Here is a 23310-nt window from a genome sequence, read left to right as displayed (position 1 = left end):
CACTTTTCCTGCTCTGTTTTTACTGCAATAAAATATGTACTGTTTACTATAGTCATCTGGAATTCTGGATAAGCTAGAGTAGATTACCCGTCCCGTGTTTTCCATCCGAGAGGAAACTCTAGTGAATCATCTCGTGTTAACATTTTGATACTCCGGGTAAGGATGGGCCATGTGAGTCGTTGCCGGACTAATTCTCTGCCTCGATATGACATGTGTGTCCAACGGAAAACTGAAGGAAAAGGAAATGCAGCAGAGGGCCATTCTTCTGGCAGTGCGCGGCATAACATTGATGCAAGTCTACTAACGGAGCAAGCAGCAAACTTGAGCGCAAGAATGAGAAAAATGATTTCCCCTTCTTCTAACTTCAACTACAAGAGGAGGCAAGGTCAATTTAACACAATTGAAATGAAGGAAAGTTGAAGGTAATTAATTCAGACATCTTTCTAGTGGTATAATCCAGCGACCTCGTTTCTGCTGGCATACTATAACAGGCTTTTGTTGCCAGCAGCACGTCAACCAGGGCTCACAGTTACTAAAGGTAAGCAGAAATCGAACTACTGGTAGAACAGTGCACTTAGTGTATTTTGACAAAAAAACGTGTTTATGACCAATAATCGCACAAGCAATGTGGAAAACAAAAACATGTGTATGGCCAATAAGGACACAAGCAATGTGTGAAACAAGTATACAAACAAACGAGGGCTTGCAAAGGCTGGATCCTGTTACTATTGAAAAGTGGGGAAAAAAGAGGATAAAACAGAGAGAAGAGAATGGCTCTTCAAGACAATTGTGGTAGTTCCTCCAGCTTCACGGAAGGTCTCTTAGGATGACTGGCAAGCTGGCTAGCAAACTGTGTCCGGAATGCTTCATCATTGGTACCCTTGAGCAAGACTTCCTTGAGTTCAGTTTGATAATTCAGGCCGGTAAGCTTATATGTTGCACTGGAACAGTCAATCTTGAGCAGCTCAAGATTCTTCATCGATTTTGATCCAAAGATCACATGCAACTCGCTGGAGCTGCAACCAATCTCAAGGATCTTCACCTTTTCAAAGGTGGCCAACTGCTGTGCATACATCTCTGCGTAAAAATGGAGCTTGCCATCCTGAGGCTGCTTCACAAGAAGACGTAGAATGAACAGGTTAGGTAGCTTGGCAAGGAACTCAATGTCAGTTTTCTCCAAAGTGGTCATCTCCACATCCAACTTCCTGAGCTTGCTAAGTTGGTTCCATGGTAGAGGTAACTTTTCTTGAAGACCATACAGTTTAAGACTGGATATATCATCAAAAACTGGATATATCATCAACTATGTGTCCAGTTGATGCAATCCAGCGAACTCGTTTATGGGAGGCACACCACACAGCATGGGATGCACGCTTCACCCTATATCCCCAAGTTCGATCCTCTACCCTACCTCAGAACCCTGCCGTTTGGGCAATGCACTCGAGGTGTTTGATAAATTGTTGGCTTGACGAGGCTTCAAGGTAACGCAAGAAATTTTCTCATGAGAAAATAGTTGACGATTTTTTGGTCATTCAACTCGTCAACTCTCGCAGGTTCTACTACTATATAATTGATGATTGAATTTATTTACTCATCAAGTTAGTGTGGGCTACGGATATTCATCATTTTAGGTCCATCACTGCGATCAACGCCCTTCAGCGGATCTGGGCAAACGAATATTTATCATTTAACGCAGATCAGTGTGATCGGCGTCCTTCAGCGGATCTTCGCTAAAGTATACCTGATTGAGCTTGCCCCTGTGGCAAAGGGCCTCGTGCATCCCTATCGCTTCGCCTCCTTTAAAGGAAGTTAATATCCATGGCAAGATTTTGAAGCTTCATGCGATAATTCATTAGATTAAAGTGTGTGTTCCTTAAGCTGCACTTTCAGAAGGCCTATGACTGTTTGGACATGTCCTTCCTCCGTCTGGTTTTTGAGTGAGGGGGTTCAATGATCGTTAGATTTGTTTGATCACGCATATTACTGGTAGCACTGTTATCAACATTAATGGGAAGTGAGTCCCTATTTTAGATCTTCACGCAGCGTGAGCAAGGAGTATCCCCAACCCCCTCCTTTTTTCACAAAAAGGGCTCGTGCAACACTTTATAAAGCAACGATCAGGCAACTCAAAGCATACAACTCGACACCACACGATACACACCCAAGACATGACACAATAGTGCACAAGAGAAGTTACACAACTCCCACCCCACTCCAAGCCAACTAAAGAATACAATTAGAAGCTGCTTGAAGTTGTCGGAGTTCTTTACAGACGTCACGAGAGGCTAAGCTGCGCCCGACGAGGTGTGGACTCCATGACGATGTCTTGGAAGTGAACGACTCCAGAGCATCGTCACCACCCTATCCAAAGGATTGTGGTTTTCATCCGGAGCAAACGGAAGGAGGAAAGACCCGCAATGGCACCTTCACGAAGCGGATGACACCCGCAGACGCCACCGCCGTCGGCTTGGACCAAGCAAGACATGAATTACTCCCCAGCATGCTATTCGCCTCCAAAACCACCCCCGATCAGCGAGCACCGGCCACCATGCCACCCGCATAGCCATGGCCGCCAATAGCATCGTGGCTCCCACCATGGCATCCCATATCACCCCTCCAGCGCCACCACGACATGGGGACAAGAATGCTCGATGAAGGGTAGAAGACACTTCTCCAACCCCAAAATGAAGCAATGACCAGAAGGAGGCCCAGCGGGCCTGAACCGGGCATGAGAAGGTCAGAAGTCGCCGGCCATGCCGTAGACACCTAACCACCACCGGCGACCAGGGATGCCGACACAACCCATCTAGATCTTCCACATCTCGGCGTCGAAAAGGCTAGGAGGCCTTGTCCCTCCCTCCTCGGGTTGGCCCTGCCTCCATTAGACGGCCAAAGATGGATCACACGCTGAGCTCCAATACTGAACAGCGGGTCACAATCGACCTCCCGCATCCAGCCCTACACGAGCAGAGGAGCGAAACATCGACCACCTCTGCTGTGCCGCCACCAAGGTTTTGGGTACCGGGCGGAAAATTCGGTTACCGCCCGGTTCCCGCGTTTCTCGCTACCCCACGAGAAAGCTGCGTCTCGAGCAAAAAAATTTGAATTTTTTGAATTTCAACGGCGATGGTCTGGTCAAGTACCTATAGGATCTCTTCTAAAACATGTAAGCTACTGTGGTCTGATGCAACCTGTTGGAGACTGGGAGAACCTACCACTGTGCCAACAACGACTTCATGGAGCAGTTGAGCTCAGTACCAATATATTCCTAGCTCAGAAAAATTTGAATTCAAATTGCATTTAAAAAATTCGAGCGGTATTTCCTCGGAATTTCATGGTATCCGCGTTTCTCGCCCATCCTCGGTATTTTCTTGGGATTCGGCATTGTTCAAGATATCTTCCGATATTCCAATAAATCGTCCGATTTAACGCTTATCGTTATGTGACCGATAAGATAAATCGGCCGATAAATCAACTGATATGGCGATAAATCGACCGATATGTCGATAAACTGGCCGATTTACCCTTTATCATGGGTCGACTGATAAGTTCCTGATAAGCGATATCGATTCGGTAGCCAAAACGTTGGCCGCCACCCCCACTAGTCAAATGTCACAGCAAGTGCGGCTGTCCGCAGCTCGTGCGACTGCCACCAAAAAGGAGCGCGACACGATCCAAAGCAATAATCACCACTAGGTCGATGCCTGTTACACCAACGCTAGGTCGCCATCGCCGACTGCTCCCATGCGTCGCCACGCTGCTGCACCCGTCACCTAGCGTACCACGGGGGCCGACAGATCTGGCCCGCACCGGACCTCCCGGACGTGAGGATGAGGGAAACCCCGCCGCCACATTCGCAGACCGGTCTTCTACCGGCCGCACCCTCTAGCAACAGCTGGGGGTAAGGAGGGTGGAGGGGAACCTCGGCAGCAGCGGCTAGGTATAGCCCCCTGGTCGCTCGAGGGAGCGACGCGGGAGGGAGGGGAGTTTTCTTTCCAAATCATATGAAAAAGATCTCAATCTTCAACACCCCTCCTTTTAACCTTGTGGTAGACACTCTGGTAACTAGCTATCTCGAAGAAGGCCAAGATAGCCACAACTCCAATGTGGTTGGGAAGATTATCCCAAGATAGCCACATCGCCCAGGTGAAGGTTGTTGAAGCTGCCGCACAGTTCACGTTAGATAAAGAAATGAGGATGAAGAGAGAGCGGGAAAGGGAGACATCACGCCTAGCACTACACAAGGTACTAGTTGCTTGTCCTGCAGCCATCCAATGAGTTTCTACTAATCTTGTTGCACAGAGCCTATTCAATCTCTCCTTTTTGTAGATGAAGAAGATCGAAGACATTGACTTCTTAGGAAGCCCGCTGGAGTGGCACGGGCTTTTCATGAAGAGAGATGTCGAAGTAAAGGTCGAAAATGAAATGGGGGACATCAAATCTCACCCTCTGTGGATGTTGACGTCAACTATTGTGGATAACATTTTTTCTTTTCTTCCTTGGTTTCGCATACATATTGTGAATCAACACGATCATACGTCTAGGTTATAAGATGAACCTGGGGCGTCGGATCGCATCCACCGTTCATCTTATAACCTCGATGGGGCAATGCATCCACCGTCCGAGGTTATAAGAAGAGGGTGCATTGCCCTGTCCTTCTATCCCTCACCCTCTTCTTTATCCCTAGGTTCGATCCTCCCCCTTCCGCACAAACCCACCTTTTCCTTCAGTTGGGCAATGCACTCCATGTGTTTGATGAATTGTTGACTTGCCGAGGCTTCAATGTAACACGGGATTTGTTTTCTCAGGAATAGCAAACAAATATTTGGTCATTCAACACGCCAACTCTTGCACACACGGCTATATAAATTGGCGACTGAATTTACTCGACACATCCGTAGGTCCTGGGTCAGCAGCCAATCAACTGTTTCCTCATTTGTTATTTTTTCTTGAACCTTATTCCTCCTCTGTTGTTACTGCAATAGAACATGCATAGTTTAATTTAGTTATCAAGAGTTCTAGGATAAGCCAGAGCTAGTACATTCTGCTGATAGAGTCATAAAGATGCAAATCAACTAAGGGAGCACGCAGCAAACTTTAGTACAACAATGAGCAAAAATGATTCTAAATTCAACTCCAAGAAGAGGCCAGATCAATTGAAAACAATTGAAAGGAAGGAAAACTGAAGGTAATTAATTTAATTTTTTTTCTTGTGGTGTAATCCAGCGAACTCATTTTTTCGCACATCGTAACAGGCTTGTTGCCAGCTTCACATCAACAACGGCACATGGTTAATAAATGTTTGCACAAATCCAACTACTCGTTCATGAGTGCACATAGTACATTTTGATATAAACACAAGTTTAAAGCCATTAAGTACACAAGTAACGTGCAAAACAAGTATACAAACAAAAAAGGGATTGCAAAGCTGGCATCCCGCTTACTAATGATAGTTGAACCATGTGGCACACGTGTGATGCAAGCCAATTGATGAAAAAAAAAACTAGTGATAGTTGAAAAAAATAAGGAAACAAAGACAATGACTCTTCAAGACGATGATGGTAGTCCCTCCAGCTTGACGGCAGGGCTCTTTGGGTGATCGGCAAGGGTGTTCGCAAATTGTGCCCTGAACGCCTCATCATTGGTACCCTTGAGCAAGACTTCCTTGAGTTCAGATAGATTAGTCAGGCCGGTAAGCTCATATGATGCACTGGAGTAGTCAATCTTGAGCACCTCAAGCTTCTTCATCGATTTTGATCCGAAGGTTACATGCAACTCGGTGGAGCTGCAAGCAATCTCCAGGATCTTCACTTTTTTGAAGGTGGCCAACTGCTCTCCATACATCTCTGCATAAAAATGGAGCATACCATCTGGAACTTGTTGGACTTGAAGGCGCAGAATACATAGTTCCGGTAGCTTGGCGAGGATCTGAATGTCACTTTGCACTAAAGTGGCCATCTCTAGATCCAACTTCCTTATCTTGTCAAGTTTGCTTATTGATAGAGGCAACTTGTCTTCAAGCCCAAACAGTTTAAGACTCTGTAGGTTCTCCCAAGGCAGGGAGATCTCATCTAAGGAACGCTGATTGTCCTTGTCGAGCCGCACTAACAAGGACTCCAAGTGCACATGACCTGAAATTGCAGTGGAGAACTCCTTGCTGTTCTGCATGTTGATTCCAGACACTCCGAGCTTACGCAATTGGGTAAGCTTCTTGAGCTCTTCCACAATGGCCCTTCCCCCTGAAGCACTGACATTGACAACACCAAGTGTGTGTAGTGCCGTTAGTTTTCCAATCCCCCTTGGAACCTCAACACCAATTAGGCCACGGCGTTTGCGGAACTCTGGCAAACAACTAGAAGAAGCAGGTGGCGTTGATGCTGGGCCCGTGGTACCGGCACGGATGTACTGTAGCTTCTGTAACTTGGCGATGTTCACTGGCAAGGTGACTATAGAGGTGCATCTCACATCCAGACTCTGGAGCTGCCTGAGATCACCCAGTGAACAAGGCAGATGGTAGATCTCACTGCATCCTCGTAAAGAGAGAAATTTAAGGCGGCGTAGCCGCTTCACCATCTTCTCGAGATCATCATCCTTTAAACCTGATGCATCCTCCAAATCAAGCACCCGAATCAACCTCATACTTTTAGAGATGAAGAATGATTCCCAGTTTCCAAACACTGTCATTGATCGTAGCCGCGAGAAGTCAATGCTCTCAAACACAATTTTGTCTCTGGCCCAGTCTCTCAATATAATAAGGTGGCGCCCTGTTCGCTGGGTTGTTAGGACACAATTGGGCCCGAGTTCAAAGACAAGGTTCTCTTCCATTCTCCGCGAGAGGATATACTCGCGCATGAAGCCATTCACCTGGCATCTTGCCATCCTTGTCTCATTGACTGCTGTGTTGCCTAACTGCGGAATCTGCTGGATAATGCTCAGCTCGAGGAGCATGGAGAAAAACATCTCTCCTTCCTCCTCAGAAGATTTTTTATCGCTGTCTCTGGAGTAACCCTCTGCGATCCACCTCCTTACTAGTCGCCTTCTTCGAATATTGCAGTCTCGAGGAAAAATTGATAGGTAAAAAATACATAGCTTGAGTGAATCAGGGCAATCACGGAAGTAGGAATGCATCCAAGCAAATAGGCCCTGCAGACTATCATACTCCGGATTGGTCTCTAGATGGTGCATAAACCTGTCATTCAAAGAATGTACAGTATCCATCAACGTGACTGTCTGTGTGGCCAGTAAATCAGCTATAGCAACTATCACTTTGGGAAGACCTCCACACTTCAAATTAAGTTTATCTATCGCCTGTATTAACACTTTTCGAATCAGTAGTTATCAAGGCCGCCTGTATTAAGTCCCACTCTTCTTTAGACTGGAGATCATCAATAACAACAAGACAATGATATTGTCTTAGAAGCTCGCAACACTCATTGATTGGGTCTTTTTCAGAAAGAAAATCAGAAAGTATGCTTCGAGAAAAATCCCTTAGATTAAAAGGATGGGAAACGTCCACCCAACTGTACTTCTGAAATATTGGGTTTGAGAGCAGCATCCTGTCATAGTACAAGTGCCTAACAAGAGCTGATTTCCCAATACCAGCTATCCCCCAAACCGATATAACATGTGAATTCTTGAAACGTGCCTTAGCTGTAATAGTGCGAAGTTCATTCATTTCTGACACTCGTCCAGTGAGGGGATAATTTGTCATCCACTCATTGACTGCATTCTTGTTACCGGGGGAAAGGTTTTCCAAGGACGAATTTGGATTCACTAGACACACAATTGGTTTCTCTTCTTTGTCCCCATAGTCTTGGGAACCCTGCAGGTGGGTAGAGGTGTTAACAAAAAAGGATCGGGACAAAGTACATAAAGCTATCAACAGTGAATGTGGCCACACTTTTCTACACCTTGGATAAGTGGATCCAGGAGGTAGAAAATGAGTCTTCCTATGAATCAAACTTGTTAATTAAGGCTGTGATAAATTGTGCATATATCTGAACTTAATATCATTTGTAATCCTGGCTTCTGAGTAAGGAAACACTGATGTATATTTTTGGTAAAAAATAGTTTTATTTCATTCTCCTGCAAAAATAGCTTATTTTTATTCAGTGTCAGGCCAAATTTCATGTTAAGAACATAATTTTTAAAAATATCACCTCTTAGAGTTAATCGTTGTGCCTGTGAAATTCAACGGATTTGTACAAATCAGATCAAACAGTCACTGTTTGGTTGAAATTTGAGAACGTGATCATCTAACTAATACCAGAAAAAAAGTGGTACTCGTTAACATCGATACCGCCAAAAACTTTGGGTGCAGAATTCATTGTTAAGCATCATGTAATAAAAATCATTGCTAGCGATAACCTCTATATACTCCAGTCCTAATTAACACTCCCTCTGTTTCTAAATATAAGCTCTTTTAGAGATTTCAGTACGGACTACATATGGATGTGTATAAACATATTTTAGAGTGTAGATTCACTCATTTTGCTCCGTATGTAGTCCATATTGAAATCTCTAAAAGGTCTTATATTCAGGAAGGGAGAGAATTTAAACCAAGCTGAAGCAAGTAGAAACTTTCAACAATTCCCAATACTTGTTGACATAAATAGTGAAGTGTAGTGGAGATTCTAATTTTTATTTAGCTGCATCTATACATAACTTGATCTGCCAGATAAAAATGCTGTCATAACTAGATCCGTTTTCAAATCTATAGGTGTTAATGTTCAAATTAACTTACCAAATAAAATAATTTTCTTAAAAAGATTTCCTGAAAGTAATTGACGAAGTTTTGTGCTTCATAACATACCTCGTTGAAGAAGGCACATACGGAGTGCTCAGGCGAGTACTGCTTGAGTTCCAATGATTGGTACGAGTGTCCAATGCACAAGCTTGCAATCTCGAATTGCTGCGTGGACACGACGATCCAGCTGCCATTCTTCATGTCAGGAAGTAACATCCTTACGGCATCCCAATCCACCATGTCGGTCAGGTTCTCCAGGACGACGAGGTAAGTCTTGGTGTTGACTTCCTCTACAAACTCACGCCTGAGCGCAACCACATCTTCTTGCATGGCCTCCATTTTGGTGAGGACATCTATACCCACACCTGCTCCTTTTTTTTCGCCGCCGCGAGCTTTTGCGGCGTAGACCTGTGCCATGAAGCGCTGCACGAACTCATGGGGGTTGAAAGGGTGCATGAGCTTCACCCAGGCGCGACAAGGGAAGTTCTGGCAGATTTCTGGATCATTGTACGCCTTCCTGATGATGGAGGTCATCCCAAGATCACCTCCTGTTCCCCACACCGTGATCACCTGAAGGTCCTTCCCTTTCTTGGTGATCAACCGGGTGAGATCCCCTAAGCCTTGTTGCCTCCTCGCAGAGTCCCTAGCCTCAGCAAGCACGTTGAATGCGGTTGTGCCAAGGGTGATGGCACCGGCCGCGATGGGCTGATGATTCGTGACTGCCGGCTTGGAGCCTGAGTCACTGATAAGATTGTAGCGCGAGTTCCTGGTACTCACAGCCTCCACCCTGGCCTTGAGCTGCTCGATCTCATCGACGGCCTCCTCCAGGGACAGCGCCGTCGGTGGCGGCGTTATGCACCAGGACGGTACCATACGCCACCACCACCTGGCCTTGGTGTCGAGGTGGACGACAAACTCGATGAAGTCCTCCACATCGTAGGCCAGCTCGCGGACCTGCCGCACCCAGGTCATCACCATCTTGTTCTCCACGCGCTCCGTGGTGGCGACGTTGAGGAATGAGTGCATCATTTCAAACTCGCCGGTGATGAACACCAGGTCGCGCTGCGCGCTCTGCCGGAGTTTGGCCTCCTCCTCGATCGCCGACTGGGCCTTGGTCAGAGCGCCCTCCACCACGGACTTGGCCAACTCAACAACCAGTTCCGCCATGGCAGCAGGTTGGTAGCTTGATCTCAAGATTGTATGTTTCTTGCGGGTGATGGCGTGATGCTAGTGCTTGATTGAGTTGGTGTGCATCGACTTGTGGAAGATGGTAATCTTTAAGGGAAAGACCTGCTGGCCAAATCGGTGAGATGTGGTCAAGTCTTGGCCGATCCACTGTAATTTAAATTAATCATCCGGCCTGTTAACAGCTAATGGCTCTGGAGCTTGTATTTTTCAATGACTACTTGCACAACTCTCTGTTTCTTATCTTTCTTAATATCTTCACAAAAGTTATATACGATGAGCTGTATTACGTCGAAGGTCTTGGAGTCGTTCAACAAGACCAAGGGCCATCACAGACTCCCTGTCGAAGATGTCAATAAAAGGCACACACAAGTTTCTGTAATTACAAGATGAAAGGGCCAGTTTCCAGCTATCTGTGCATCATATGCTTGGCACATCATTAATTTGTTTTATACAATGACATGTAATCAAATACAGGTGCACCTTGAAAGACCAACAAAGTGAAATGGCTTCTACCTGTTTGAACAAAGCAAAATTTGAAATTTACCCTGAAAATGCAATCAAACAAGTCTTAGGACAGGAAAACCCCGATATTTCTATCCGTAGGGATCTTTTGGGCACTTGTCTGGCAGCATGGAATGAATTACTCACTCGCCTGGAGGACATTCAACTGTCAGATGAGCCGGACACTTTTCAATGGAACTTGCATCAGAATGGCAAATTTTCGGTCAAATCCATGTATGATGCAATGGTTCATTGTAATGTTCCAGTAGATATCAGGAAATTGTGGAAACTAAAAATTCCCCTAAGAGTGAAGATTTTCCTCTTGTTTCTTAACAAAGGAGTCATCTTAACTAGAAATAATCTGGCACGAGAAACTGGCATGGTTCCAAGACATGTTTCTTTTGCCAACATGACGAGTCTATCAAACACTTATTTTTTGAGTGCAAGTTCGCTCAGGTAGTTTGGGCTATGGTCCAAGTAGCTTCGAATTTATATCCACCACGTAGTGCACGGAATATGTTCGGCAACTGGTTGCGGGGTATTGATAAACAATTTTCTGCACATATTCTTGTGGAAGCGGCGGCCTTATGCTGGGCAATTTGGCTTATCAGGAATGATGTGGTTTTTAACAATAAATGTGTCTCATCTCCTATGCAGGTTATTCATGTTTGTACACGATGGCTCCGTACTTGGTCTATCCTGCAGAAGCCGGAGGACATGGACCTTTTTATGATGGCGTCTACACGGCTGGAGCGTATGGCCAGGGAGGTTTTCTACCCCCATGGATGGTTGTGTGATTTACGGATAGGATCTACCGCTCCTTAGGCTGGACACGATTTATTGTTTGGCATTGTATCGAATTATTTTATTTTTAGGGTGCTCTGGACTTTTTGGCTGTGTGCATCTAGCTATGCAGAGGCCGGGCTTTCTTTCGATACGATTGTATCACCTCGATATATCTATTCAATGAAAAGTCCTTTATCGAAAAAAAGTAAAGTCTAGCATGATAATGTTCTCAGATGTTAAGGGAGTCGTGGGTCGTCGCTCAAGTCCTTCAAGCTCACAAATCTTGCTAGAAAATTCGTCGAGAACTAGTTTTAGTTTTAGTTTTGTTTTGCAGGAAAGAACTAGTTTCAGTGTTGTCTTTGATGTACTGATTTGTTTTGTCGTTTCTTTTGTAAATGGGGAACATTGGGAACACCCTTAGTGTGAGATTATTCTATCAATCGTGGAGCAGACTAATAAGCTAACTCCGTGGATCGATGGATCTGCCAGCTGGTTGTAATATCAATACGCTTCGTTAACCACCCTCAATTGTATATGTGTCCTTTGTCATTGATGAAAAAGCCAATGGCTCAGACCAACGAATCTTTCTGGCTGTAGTACTACCAATATGCTTAGTTAACCACAATCAATTAATGAACCATATGCTTTGTCTAAACAAAAGCCTGTCATTTAGACTTATTAGACAAGTTGGATATTTTAGATGAGACTGACTTGGTCTCTAAGATGATCTCGATTTATTCGTACTAGAATGGCCAGATCTATGAGATGCGTTTTTTTAAGGGATAATTTTATGGAGACGAAGGCTGAAGTTATAACAATCATGTACATAGAAGTCATTTCCCTTCTTCTCGTGTATCATCTATGAGATGAGTAGTAATATTTGTACAACACTTCCATGGAGTTGTATCAATATGTGACAGAATCGTATTAATTCGATGTGTACAATCTCTAATTAATATGTGTGGCATGTTGGGAGAGGTGGAGGTCCACAAAAGTCTCTTGTTTCGTTAATTCTTCTCTCTACCACATCTTTCGTCTTAAATATAATAATAAGAAGATGATAGATGAATAAAACTGTTGCTTGTGTTATAATTAGCACAGGGTGCATGGCTATACATATTGGTACAAACCGACTTAGACTAGATATTACAAACCGACTTGGACTAGGAAACTTGTGATCCAAGAAATAGTTTAACATCCCCCCGCAGTATCAACGGGACGCTTGATGACGTTGAGACAGGAACGTATGTCTTGAAATGGCTTAGTAGCAAGTCCTTTGGTGAAGATGTCCGCAAATTGAGCCGTAGTAGGAACATGGAGTAACCGATGCTGACCAGGATTTCCAGACATGTAAACAGCTGAAATATTATCACAATATACAATAGTAGCCTGCTTAATCGGTCGGTGCAGTTCTGAGAGCAACTAACAAACCCAAATAGTATCAGCGACAACATGTGCCATAGCACGGTGCTCAACTTCAGCGGACGAGCGGGACACCGTAACCTGTTTTTTGAGGACCAAGAAATCAAATTGTTACCCAGAAAAACACAGAAACCGGATGTGGATTGTCGAGTGTCTGGACAACCGGCCCAGTCTGCATCAGAGTATGCGGTGAGAGAAGGAGTGGACTTATTGATGTGAAGACCATGACCAAGAGTACCTTTCAAATACCTAAGAACACATTTGACATGATTATAATGCGGAAGCCGTGGATCATGCATATTGAGACATGCTTGTTGAACAGCAAAGGAAATTTCAGGACGAGTGCTAGTGAGATATTGTAGAGCCCCGGGTAGACTACGGTACAAAGTAGGATCATGGAAAGGTTCACCGCCAGCGGATAGTTTGGAACTGGTATCAACAGGGGTTCGAGAGGACTGACAGTTAAGCATGCCAGCATGATTAAGAAGATCAAGAGTATACTGGCGTTGCGAAAGAAAAAGGCCAGAATAATCACGAAGAACAGCAATGCCCAAAAAGTGATGAAGAGTACCAAGATCAGTCATAGAAAATTCAGAACGAGGAAGGGTAATAATATGATCTAAAAAGGTTCGAGAAGATGCGGAGAGAATGATGTCATCTACATAAAGAAGGAGGTAGGCAGTTTCGGAATTGTGGTGGTACATAAAGAGAGAAGTGTCAGAAAGGGAAGAAGTGAAACCTATCGTTTGGATGAAAGAAGAGAAACGTTGAAACCAGGCTCGTGGAGCTTGTTTTAGACCATAAAGAGATTTCTGGAGAAGATAGACATGATTTGGATAGGAAGGATTTTCAAAACCAAGAGGTTGCTGACAATAGACGGTCTCTTGAAGAGAACCATGGAGGAAAGCATTTTTTACATCTAGTTGAGGGATGAGCCATGCAGAGGAAATAGCGATGCTAAGAACAGTACAAATGGTGCTTGGCTTGACAACAGGAGAGAATGTTTCATCGCAATCAATGCCATGTTGTTGAGAGTAACCACGACAGACCTAGCGGGCTTTATAGCGGGAGAGGCTCCTGTCAGAGTGGAATTCTTGGCGAAGACCCATTTGCCAGAAATGATATTTGTATTGGAAGGACGAGGAACTAACTGCCAAGTATTGTTTTGAATTAAAGCATCGTATTCTTCTTGCATTGCAGCAGCCCAATTCGGATCAAGAAGAGCAGTTTTGTAAGTTCTGGGGATGGAAGAGAGAGAAGTGGTAGCATGTAGGTTGAGGCGATCTGTGGGCTGACAAAAACCTGATTTGGTGCGAGTACACATGCCATGATCATTGACAGGGGCGACGCTAGGAACAACTTTAGCTGGTAGGATGGAAATGGGGGTGTCTGGTGTAGGAGAAGATGCGGATGGTGGGTGGGGTGGTGTTGGGTTGTGTGGTTGCGGGTTGGATGATGGCGGGTTGGGTGGTGGCGAGTTGTTTGGTTGCGGGTTGGGTGGTGACTGGGTGTTTGATGGCGGGTTGGGTGGTGTCTGGGTGTTGGATGGCGGGTTGGGTGGTGTCTGGGTGTTGGATGACGGGTTGGGTGGTGCTGCCATGATAGTAGGTGCGGTGCCATGACAGGAGTGTAGAGGTGGAATGGACGGGGAGAAGAGGTGGTGGCGGAGGTAGGGATGATTGATGGTGTGTCGGTGCACTGAGCAAAAGGAAAATATGTTCGGCGAATGTAACGTTGCGAGACACGTGTACCCGTCCAGTGTGTAAATCAAGACAGCGGTAACCTTTGTGTTTGGCGGAAAAACCAAGAAGGACACATGGGATAGATCGTGGAGAAAGTTTGTTTTCAGAGGTGGCATAAGCATTTGGAAAGCAAAGACAGCCAAAAACACGAACCTTGGAGTAATTGAGATGGCAAAGGAAAAGAGAGTAATAGGGAGTGATATTTGGATTGATTTTGGAGGGGCGAATATTGAGAAGAAAGGTGGCTATGTGGAGTGCTTCTGCCCAGAATTTTGATGGCATGGAGGACTTAACGAGAAGTGTACGAACAATGTCATTGATGGTACGAAGAGAACGCTCGGCTTTACCGTTTTGAGCAGAAGTGTAGGGACAAGAGAAGCGAAGAAGAATGCGATGTGTTAAGTAGAAGGTACAATTTTGAATGTTTTCAAACTCACGGCTGTTGTCACACTGAATGAAACGAATAGGGAGGAAGAAGTGGACAGAAACATAGCGCTGAAAATTTAGAAAAAGAGAGCACATCGAAGCAACATGTCTAGAAGCTAATGATGGCTATATCAGAGCCATATCCACACCCCCATGCACCGGATCCGGTGGACTGTCTCCGCTCGGTTACGAGTCGTGTGTTGTGGTAATAGTAACCAATTCGAAAGCAACCACCTTCTAGAATTTGTAGAAGTTACCGTAGGAGACGGACACGAGTGTGAGGAACCATGCGAAGGACGTAGGCGACTGCCTGGGCCCACACCAACCAGTAGCTCCACCATGTTGCCCGCAAGTGACATCCCCACATGACAAACGACGAGACAAGACCTTGTGCCAGTGTCGCCACAGGCACACCTCTGTGTGCCTCATTCACCGCCCCAATATTTGGTTTGGTTTAAGTGTTGTCATGTCGTGAAAACTACTTAGTTTGGTTTGAAACTATATTTGTATGCTATCTAGTATGTTTTTCATTCGTTCTGCATGCCTAGCGTGCTGGTAACCTCACCACATCCATTAGGAGGTTACTAGACAATATGCGTTGCATATAACCAAACGCCATGGTATTTGTTTCCGCCTAAACAAGCGGGCAACCAAACAACCTACCTTTTGTTTCGCAACAGACAGGCTAGAGGGTATGCAGGCAACCAAACAACATACATATGTTGGTTTTTGCCTGTTTTTCCTCAGCCAGGCTCAACGGTCAAGCATGCAATGCAGGAAAAATTGTAGATGACAATCAAACACACGCTAGGAGACCGAGAGAGGCAATGGCAGTGTTGGATGTGGCCCCAATTAGGTTGGGTGTCATCTCCAGCCGACAAAACCATAGATCTCTAAGGTGATTATTACAAGGGTTTTTAATATCAAAATTGGGTTGCAAGTCCTACACCAAAGGTAGCTACTGTACGCGATAATAACAAGTGGGCAAATTGTACACGCTAACAACATATACTACATCCGCCCTGGTTTATAGGTTTTCTTTGTAGTTTGTGTCAAATTCTGACCAAATATTTAACGAAGAAAATATTAATGCATGTCAACAAAAATTATATCCTTGGATTCATATTTAAACATAGTTTTCAATGATACAATTTTTAGTGACATGCATGAACATTTTTTCAGTTCAATCTATGATAAAAAATTCATACGAAATACAATAAGGACCAATAAAGCAGGACTGAGGTAATACTGAACAAAAGTAACAATTCTCACAAATTTGCCATAGACACCAACTTTATCGTACATTCTGCTATATAGTTCCCACGCACCAATATTAGCACCGATGGTTTTATGCACCACTTTGTTTTAGCAGTAATCTGTCATGGTTATTTAATGCATTATTGCTGCCTTGTACACGTAAAACCATGTGGATAAATTGGTCATTAGATGCTGCTCATGATTATTGATTAAAAAAATTATGGCCTTTGAGCATCAAAGAGTGACTAGTGTAAGGTCAATTAATGCATTTAGCTGAGAGCCAATGGGTACTTCCTGGTATTAAGATCATCAATGATACCTACTGCATCTAATAATTAAGTTTGGTCATAGTAATGAGTAGTTTACACTACCCACAGTGGGGAGTAACTTAGACGACTAACATCCATATGTTACTAGTCTATATTACTATCTCTATAGTGGGGAGTAACATATGTGTGGTGTCATGCAACTCTTCATTTATTAGGTTGTAGACTAATCTTGTCTTCGTATGTGTGATGTTACTCATAGTATGTGTGATGTATACTAATCATTTATTAGGTTGTAGACTAATCTTGTCTTCGTATGTGTGATGTTACTCATAGTATGAGTACCAGCTATGTTACTACATATATTTCTTTCATCATTAATTATTTGCCACGTCATCTATTTTATTTAGATAAGTGTGATGTTACCACCTATATTATTACTCCCACTGTGGGTAGTCTTAGAGTAGTAATATGCATATTTATAGTCTATGTAACTGCTTTCATAGTGGGTAATGTCATATCTGTGATAGAGACATTCATTTGTTAATTTGTAGAGTCATTTTCATTGGGAAACGCTATTTGATGGTAACATATTATGTTACTCTATTTCTCTCTCTTCTTTTAATTATTCCCCACATCATACTTTTTGTCTATATAGAATGCATGCTACTAACTATGTTACTCCTACTATGAGTAATCTAACAAGGAAAAGGGTCGTTGACCATTTAATTTGAGAACAATTATGATTATCCAACTACTACAACATATTATGATTTGCAATTTTTTCCTTCTGTTAGACTATTCCTTGGATCACAAGTTTTCTAGTCCAATTCGGTTTGTAATATCTAGTCTAAGTCGGTTTGTACCAATATATATAGCTATGTACCCTATGCTAAACATAACACAAGCAATAGTTTTATTCATCATGGTATCAGTTTTTCGATCCTAGGGTTTAGTGTATGGCTCCACCCACCCCACCAACACCGCCGCCGCCCGGCTACTTCGAGCGTCGGGCCGCTATCATCGCCAGAGCCGCCACCGCGGCGGCCTCTTCTTCCTCTACTCTTTCCCTAGAACCACCAACACATCCTTCTACTCTTCTAGCCGCACCCATGTCGCTCGCCGACACCATCACCGATTATAGCCCTTTCATCCCCATCGTCCTCGACCTCGCCGCCCACAACTATTATCATTACACAATCGCATTATTATAGACAGGTAAATCACAAGCCAACATACTAGAAGATTTATATCCCGTTGCAAAGCACGGGCATTGTTCTAGTATATATATAGAAGGGAGCAAAGAGGAGATAAGGATAGCCAATTGAGAGGTGCAACAAGGCAACCAGAGCGCAAGACGGCCACACGACTGCATGTGCTCGTATGAGGTGCCTACGGCACTGTCTCATCGAACCACACAACTATTATTAAAGTGCCAACACTAGAATCGAATCAGAGCATCGACATTCATCGCTGAAATCTCCATCTTAACCACTAGAAGCTATATGTAACCTAGCCGCCACCATTTCCCATCTCCATCACCATGGCCTCCACCATCACTGCAGCATTCATCCTCAAGTAGCCATACTTTATAACCATGCTATAAATCTTGCAAATATTGTAGGACATATTATCAAGAAAGCTTTCCTCCTGATGTGTTCTTCAATGGTTTCTTGTTGCGATCTGATGGCCATGTGTGAGTAGTTGGGTATGGCAATGGGTTAAGGCATAGCCCTACAACAATATGTATTTGTTGAAGAGATCGATGAAAGTATTTTGAACTAGCATCTTGTATGTGTGAAATAAAACTACTTCATAGTTGTCTCTTGTCTCCTTCGTGTTCTTCGTCTCTGCAGGTACCCAGGGTAACGGAGATTGAGCCACGAAGAGGCTAATGGCAGGGAGACCGTGAAGTGCTATTCTGAACACCAGTGACATCAGGGTCAATACGGTGCATGGATCATATTGTTGGGGATATAAGAGGTGTAGTAATTAGACGCCCAATGTTTTTATATGATTTTACATTAATTACCGAGGCCCCCTGCGTGACTCATAGCAGGGGCAGACCCATGATGGGCTAAGTGGGGCCCTTTGCCCCCAGCCACTTTGGCCGCCGCTGAACTCTTGGGCTTGGTCTGCCCCTGACAGATAGGGTCTTTGCTTGGATAACTGACTCTTGATGTAGGGCGTGTCCGGTCAAGACATAATTTGGCATACCCCCACTTCAATAGGTTGGAAGCACATCTTGACATGTGTCTTCCAGGGCACATCTTCGATATGTTGCAAGGACATCTTGACGAGTGTCTTTGATATGTTACCGCTGCCCCGCATCCTGCACTCCCCCGAGCTCCACTCCCAAGTGCGGCGCCTCCACACCGTTATCCTCCACCCCTACTATGCAGAAGACCAGCACCTCACATAGCAGCCGGATCGAACCCACACCATCGTGATGCCCACCGCTTAGTCATTGGATCCGTGCTAGGAGCCAGCCCATGCAGCCGCCACTGGCCGGCCCCACCACAAACTGAATCCGGGCAAAGTAGCCCCGGATCCGCTCTCCTAACACCATTGCACCTGCCTCCCTACCACCAGCGGAACTACTGTACGTACGATTTTACTCTGTCAGACTCTATACGATGGCTAATCTAGTGGTGTGCTGCCGTTTGGATCAGGAGTTGAACGGCTTGATCTGCTATGTCGTATAAAATCGGACAAGCAAGAGTCATACGCATAGCAAGACTCCTACCACCAGCGCACTTAGAGCAGTCGGCTGCACAGCTGGACTGCACCCTAGAGGCCGATGACCCGCTCCCAACAAATCTGAGCGCCAGGGCCCGGATCCACTGCGCCGCGGCCTGACATGAAGGTGCAACACCACTGCCACAACCCGAGCCAATGAGGATCTACGCCGGAAGGGCCGTACCGCCGTCCGCTCGAAACCCCATGTGCTGGCATCTGCACGAGCCAGCCAAACGGGAGCTCCGTCACGGGGAGGGAGAAGCCCGCCACTGCAGCAGCCGCGTGGGTATTGTCCGGCGGCGTGTCCTGGCGGCCGCAAGGGCAGGGGAGACGGAGGAGGAACTTCCTTCCCGGCGGTGGCTATGTCGCGATCCATGTTGCTCATGCGTAGCGACGCGGGGGGCTGGACTTGACTGATTTTTTCACAATGAAATGGCTAGGCTGTCGTTCAATTTTTTTCTGCAGTTCAGGCATGAAATGCCTTAATAAAATTTTTTAAAGACATGTTCATTTTTAAATGGATTGTTTTACTGGAACCATCCAGTTACCTTGGAAAACAAATTCTTATTTCCAACACACATTATCAGAGCCAACAACATAATTGTTTGCATGATAGAAAACGATATAATATTAGGAAAGTAATAAAATTTAAATGTCTCCACATTAAGGTGACGGTCCTCTTGCAATAATGGAGCTTATTTTATTTCTTCGTGCAGTAGCTTAAAAGGACCCAAAAGTTTCCTCTCGCGGGGGAAGCACGGGAGACCTGAAATGCCATTTACATATATATTATAAGTTCACAACCTTCTGAAATGTGTAGCATAAAACACATGATTAAGCAAATTAATGTGCAACATATTACTACAATCATTTTCACATATATAGAAAAAAGGAACAAATTTAGCTAAAGTTCACAATAATTACATAAACATGCCTATGAGGATGTTGGCTAGGCTACCGGATGGGCTGGCATATAGTCTTTCTTTCCCCTTTTGCAAGGTGACTAGGGCAAAGCTTTCCACCTCTTGATCTCCACCGGAGAGCCGCTAGATTCGCCTTCCCCTCTACCTACTGCTCTAGCGGCCGATGGTGGGGTGGGGAATCATGGTGCCTCGGCTTTGGCTAGTAGATAGGTTAGGGTTTTATTTTTCGCAGGGGCAGTGCTCAGAACATGATCAATGGATTAACTCCTTGATCTGAAACCAGTTTCAGACTTATGTATTCGCAATATTAGAAAATACTGGTGTTGGATAGTTCCCGGTTATTTTTCTTTTTAGATTAGATTTGTACATATTACTTTTATTATTATTAATGAGGTCAAAGGTTAAAAAAAAGAATACCTACCAACAAGTGGTGATCCTACATCAGTGAAAAATAATTTCCAAGTGTATGTTTGTGGTAATTTGCTTACAAGGTAACAAGAAAATTAAATAAATTTCAGTTTTGATGTTTGAATGTTTAAATATATCAACATATCTAAAAAAGTTACATATATGGGAGAATATGAGTGTATTTACTACACCTAAAAAATACATGGAACCATGCATCTATTGGATCTATCACGATCAGGCTTTTGAAAAGCAAAATTAAGATACTTATTTAGATTTTCTGGAAGTTCAGAAATTTCAGGGCTTACCATGTTTGCATTCATCTTGAACCTAGTCCATTGAGCATGTCAACAATGTCGACAATCGAAGGCCTGAGTTTCCGATCAATCGCAACACATTTCAGCCCAATATTGATGCATGCTAATACTTGCTGGAGGCAACCATACTCTAACGATGGGTACTTGGATGCTATGTGCTCCTCCTTTGTCCACTTTTCACGTACCTGCAGAAATTTTATCAAGTTGCTCGGTGATAATGTACAAACTAAATTTAACATACACGGGGTTCAATATTCAAATAATCAAATTGTATTTATCTTACTTTATCAATAAAATTTCTTGCAGATGGTTGGTCTTTTTCAGGGCAATTCTGCTCTCCCGTGGTGATCTCGATTATCACCAATCCTAAACTATATATGTCTGACTGGGCCGAGGTTTCACCTCTATATAAATATTCTGGAGCCATGTACCCACTGATTGGCATTAACAAGTTAAATGGAAAATATCGAGAGTAAAATGAACAGAAGTTAATTACGTTATAATTAAGAAACCTAATGTTATAAAAAAATTACGATGAGCTTACTATGATCCCACAACTGTTTGTGTGCACAATCGTGTTTGTTCTTGGCCAAAGACCCGAGAAAGTGCAAAGTCTGCGATCTTTGGCACCATATTTGCATCCAAAAGTATATTTTCAGGCTTCAAATCCATATGTATGATGGGAATATCCAACTTGTGTAGAAAACGTAAACCATGGCAGATCCCCTTGATTATTGTGAAGCGTGTGTCCCAATCAATATCAGGTTTGACCGAAGAGACAACCTTGTCACCTTTGGTTCCTGTATATCAGTGTACAAAGATAAAGAGTCTGGAAGAAAATTATATAGTGTAGACATACATTAAGAAAAACTAGACAAAATGATCAAAACTCTAAATAACGTCTAAAAGTTGTTTTCTAGCTCCATATAGCTTCGAGTACACACTAAGAACGAGAATAAACTCAAAACAGTCAGACATATAATATATGGCATACCAAAAAGATTCTTTTGAAGGCTCCCATTGGGTAAATATTCATAACAGATTAAACTTTCGGTAATGTCTGCCTGGATATATCTTTTATCAAACTGCACCAATCTCTTTGTTGTTTCACTGCAGAATCCAACCAACTGTACTATGTTATCATGTTTGAGCGCCATAACATTCTGAACCTCTTGCGCAAATGCTTTGTTAGGTGGCATCGGTGCGTTTTCTTGAAGTTTCTTCACAGCAATCACTTTGCCATCATCTGGATTAATTCCCTGTTCAATATCATAGATATACTCTATATTATATTAGCATATTGGCATCAACCTTAACTGGAAGGACTGGAAATATCAAGAGAAAATCAAACTAACCTTATAAAGTATTCCAAATGGACTATCACTAATTTTACGGTCATCGGAGAAGTCATCCGTGATTTTCTTCAAAAATTCATATGGTAGTTCCTTTGGTAGTACGAGGCTTGGTGTGGCCATTTCTGATGATTTAAGAAATGTGAGGGAGCCACAAGTTGTGTATTAACTGCAAAACAATATTTCATTTCACCAAAGTGGTACAGTTGCTTAACAACTTATACAAGAATAAGGAGGCAAAATTTAGCATGATGTTTTTGAAAAGGAAGGGCAAAACTTAGCATGATGATTGCGCGGACATGTAGAAATAACAAGCTGCATAGCACTAACCTTGAGAGGAGCACTAGCTTGGGGAATCCTTACTGCGAAGAGAGAAACGAGATATATATGTCTCCTTGCTGCTTGCTAGCTAGCTGCAGGCGGACTTATAATGAAGCCGCACGGTCGAGGAGGAAGAGGGGAAAGTTGACCTAACTAGAGCTTAAGTTGAGTCTTTCCATAGGCCGAGTTAACAAAAGATATGTGCCCATCAGGTCCATGTGATTAGATGCCTAGCAACTAATGGTGGTTGCAGCCTTGTATTACGAGGAACTAATAACAAGCAACCATTGGACTAAATAACTTTGATAGGTTTTTTTGTTTTTGTTTTGTGGAATAACTTTGGCAGGTTGGTTAATACAGGATCATGCTTCACAATCGATCCCGTAGGAGATGGTGTAATTAATCTAGTGACAAACACGATATCGTATTAAGTGGCAATTAGGATTATGAAGTATAGTAGTAATACGTAGCTGTTGCCTGTTAGTCGCTCACAAATGGCACAAAGAATATTCATTCTGTAGGTACATGTGAAAGCGTACGAATATGCTGTATTTCTAATCTAAATAACGAGACACTGCACGTGCAGCTTGGTCGTTAAGTGCACTCGATTGGGTTTCGTCTAAATAATGAGACAATACACAGGGAGATCTGGCCATTAGATTGGTGTACTTCTAATCTAAATAACGAGACACTACACCCGGAGATCTGGCCATTAGATTAAGAAAATACAGTGGCATTTTCGTCTCTTCCCAACAGACTAAAACCTTCTCCACTTGTGAACATGTATGACTGCGCATATCTGTATTATAGCTAAAAATAAGGACGTGGGGTGATGTGGATATCTTTTGTTTTTGAGGGAATGATGTGGATATCTTCTAAACAAAGGTTGCGCCAGTAGTTTATGACAAGATAGTCATGC

The 23310-nt window shown here is 43.7% G+C and overlaps 1 protein-coding gene and 1 pseudogene across 1 annotated transcript; both read right to left on the bottom strand.

The window, feature by feature from the left end:
• Positions 1–5482: 5482 nt before the first annotated feature.
• LOC123147073 (disease resistance protein Pik-2-like) lies at positions 5483–9927 on the bottom strand (annotated as a pseudogene).
• Positions 9928–19617: 9690 nt separating this feature from the next.
• On the bottom strand, positions 19618–22631 carry LOC123147072 (cysteine-rich receptor-like protein kinase 6). Its single transcript, XM_044566317.1, has 7 exons — positions 22401–22631; positions 22074–22239; positions 21713–21977; positions 21263–21518; positions 21002–21152; positions 20710–20903; positions 19618–19839 (listed from the first exon to the last, which is right to left on the bottom strand). Exons 2-6 carry the CDS (start codon positions 22191–22193, stop codon positions 20721–20723), a joined length of 975 nt encoding a protein of 324 aa, XP_044422252.1. The 5' UTR covers positions 22194–22239; positions 22401–22631; the 3' UTR covers positions 19618–19839; positions 20710–20720.
• Positions 22632–23310: the final 679 nt, after the last annotated feature.

Source organism: Triticum aestivum, chromosome 7A (genome assembly GCF_018294505.1).
Source record: "Triticum aestivum cultivar Chinese Spring chromosome 7A, IWGSC CS RefSeq v2.1, whole genome shotgun sequence".
In the NCBI taxonomy this organism is placed as follows: Eukaryota; Viridiplantae; Streptophyta; class Magnoliopsida; order Poales; family Poaceae; genus Triticum; species Triticum aestivum.
This window is presented reverse-complemented; position numbering and strand designations above follow the sequence as displayed.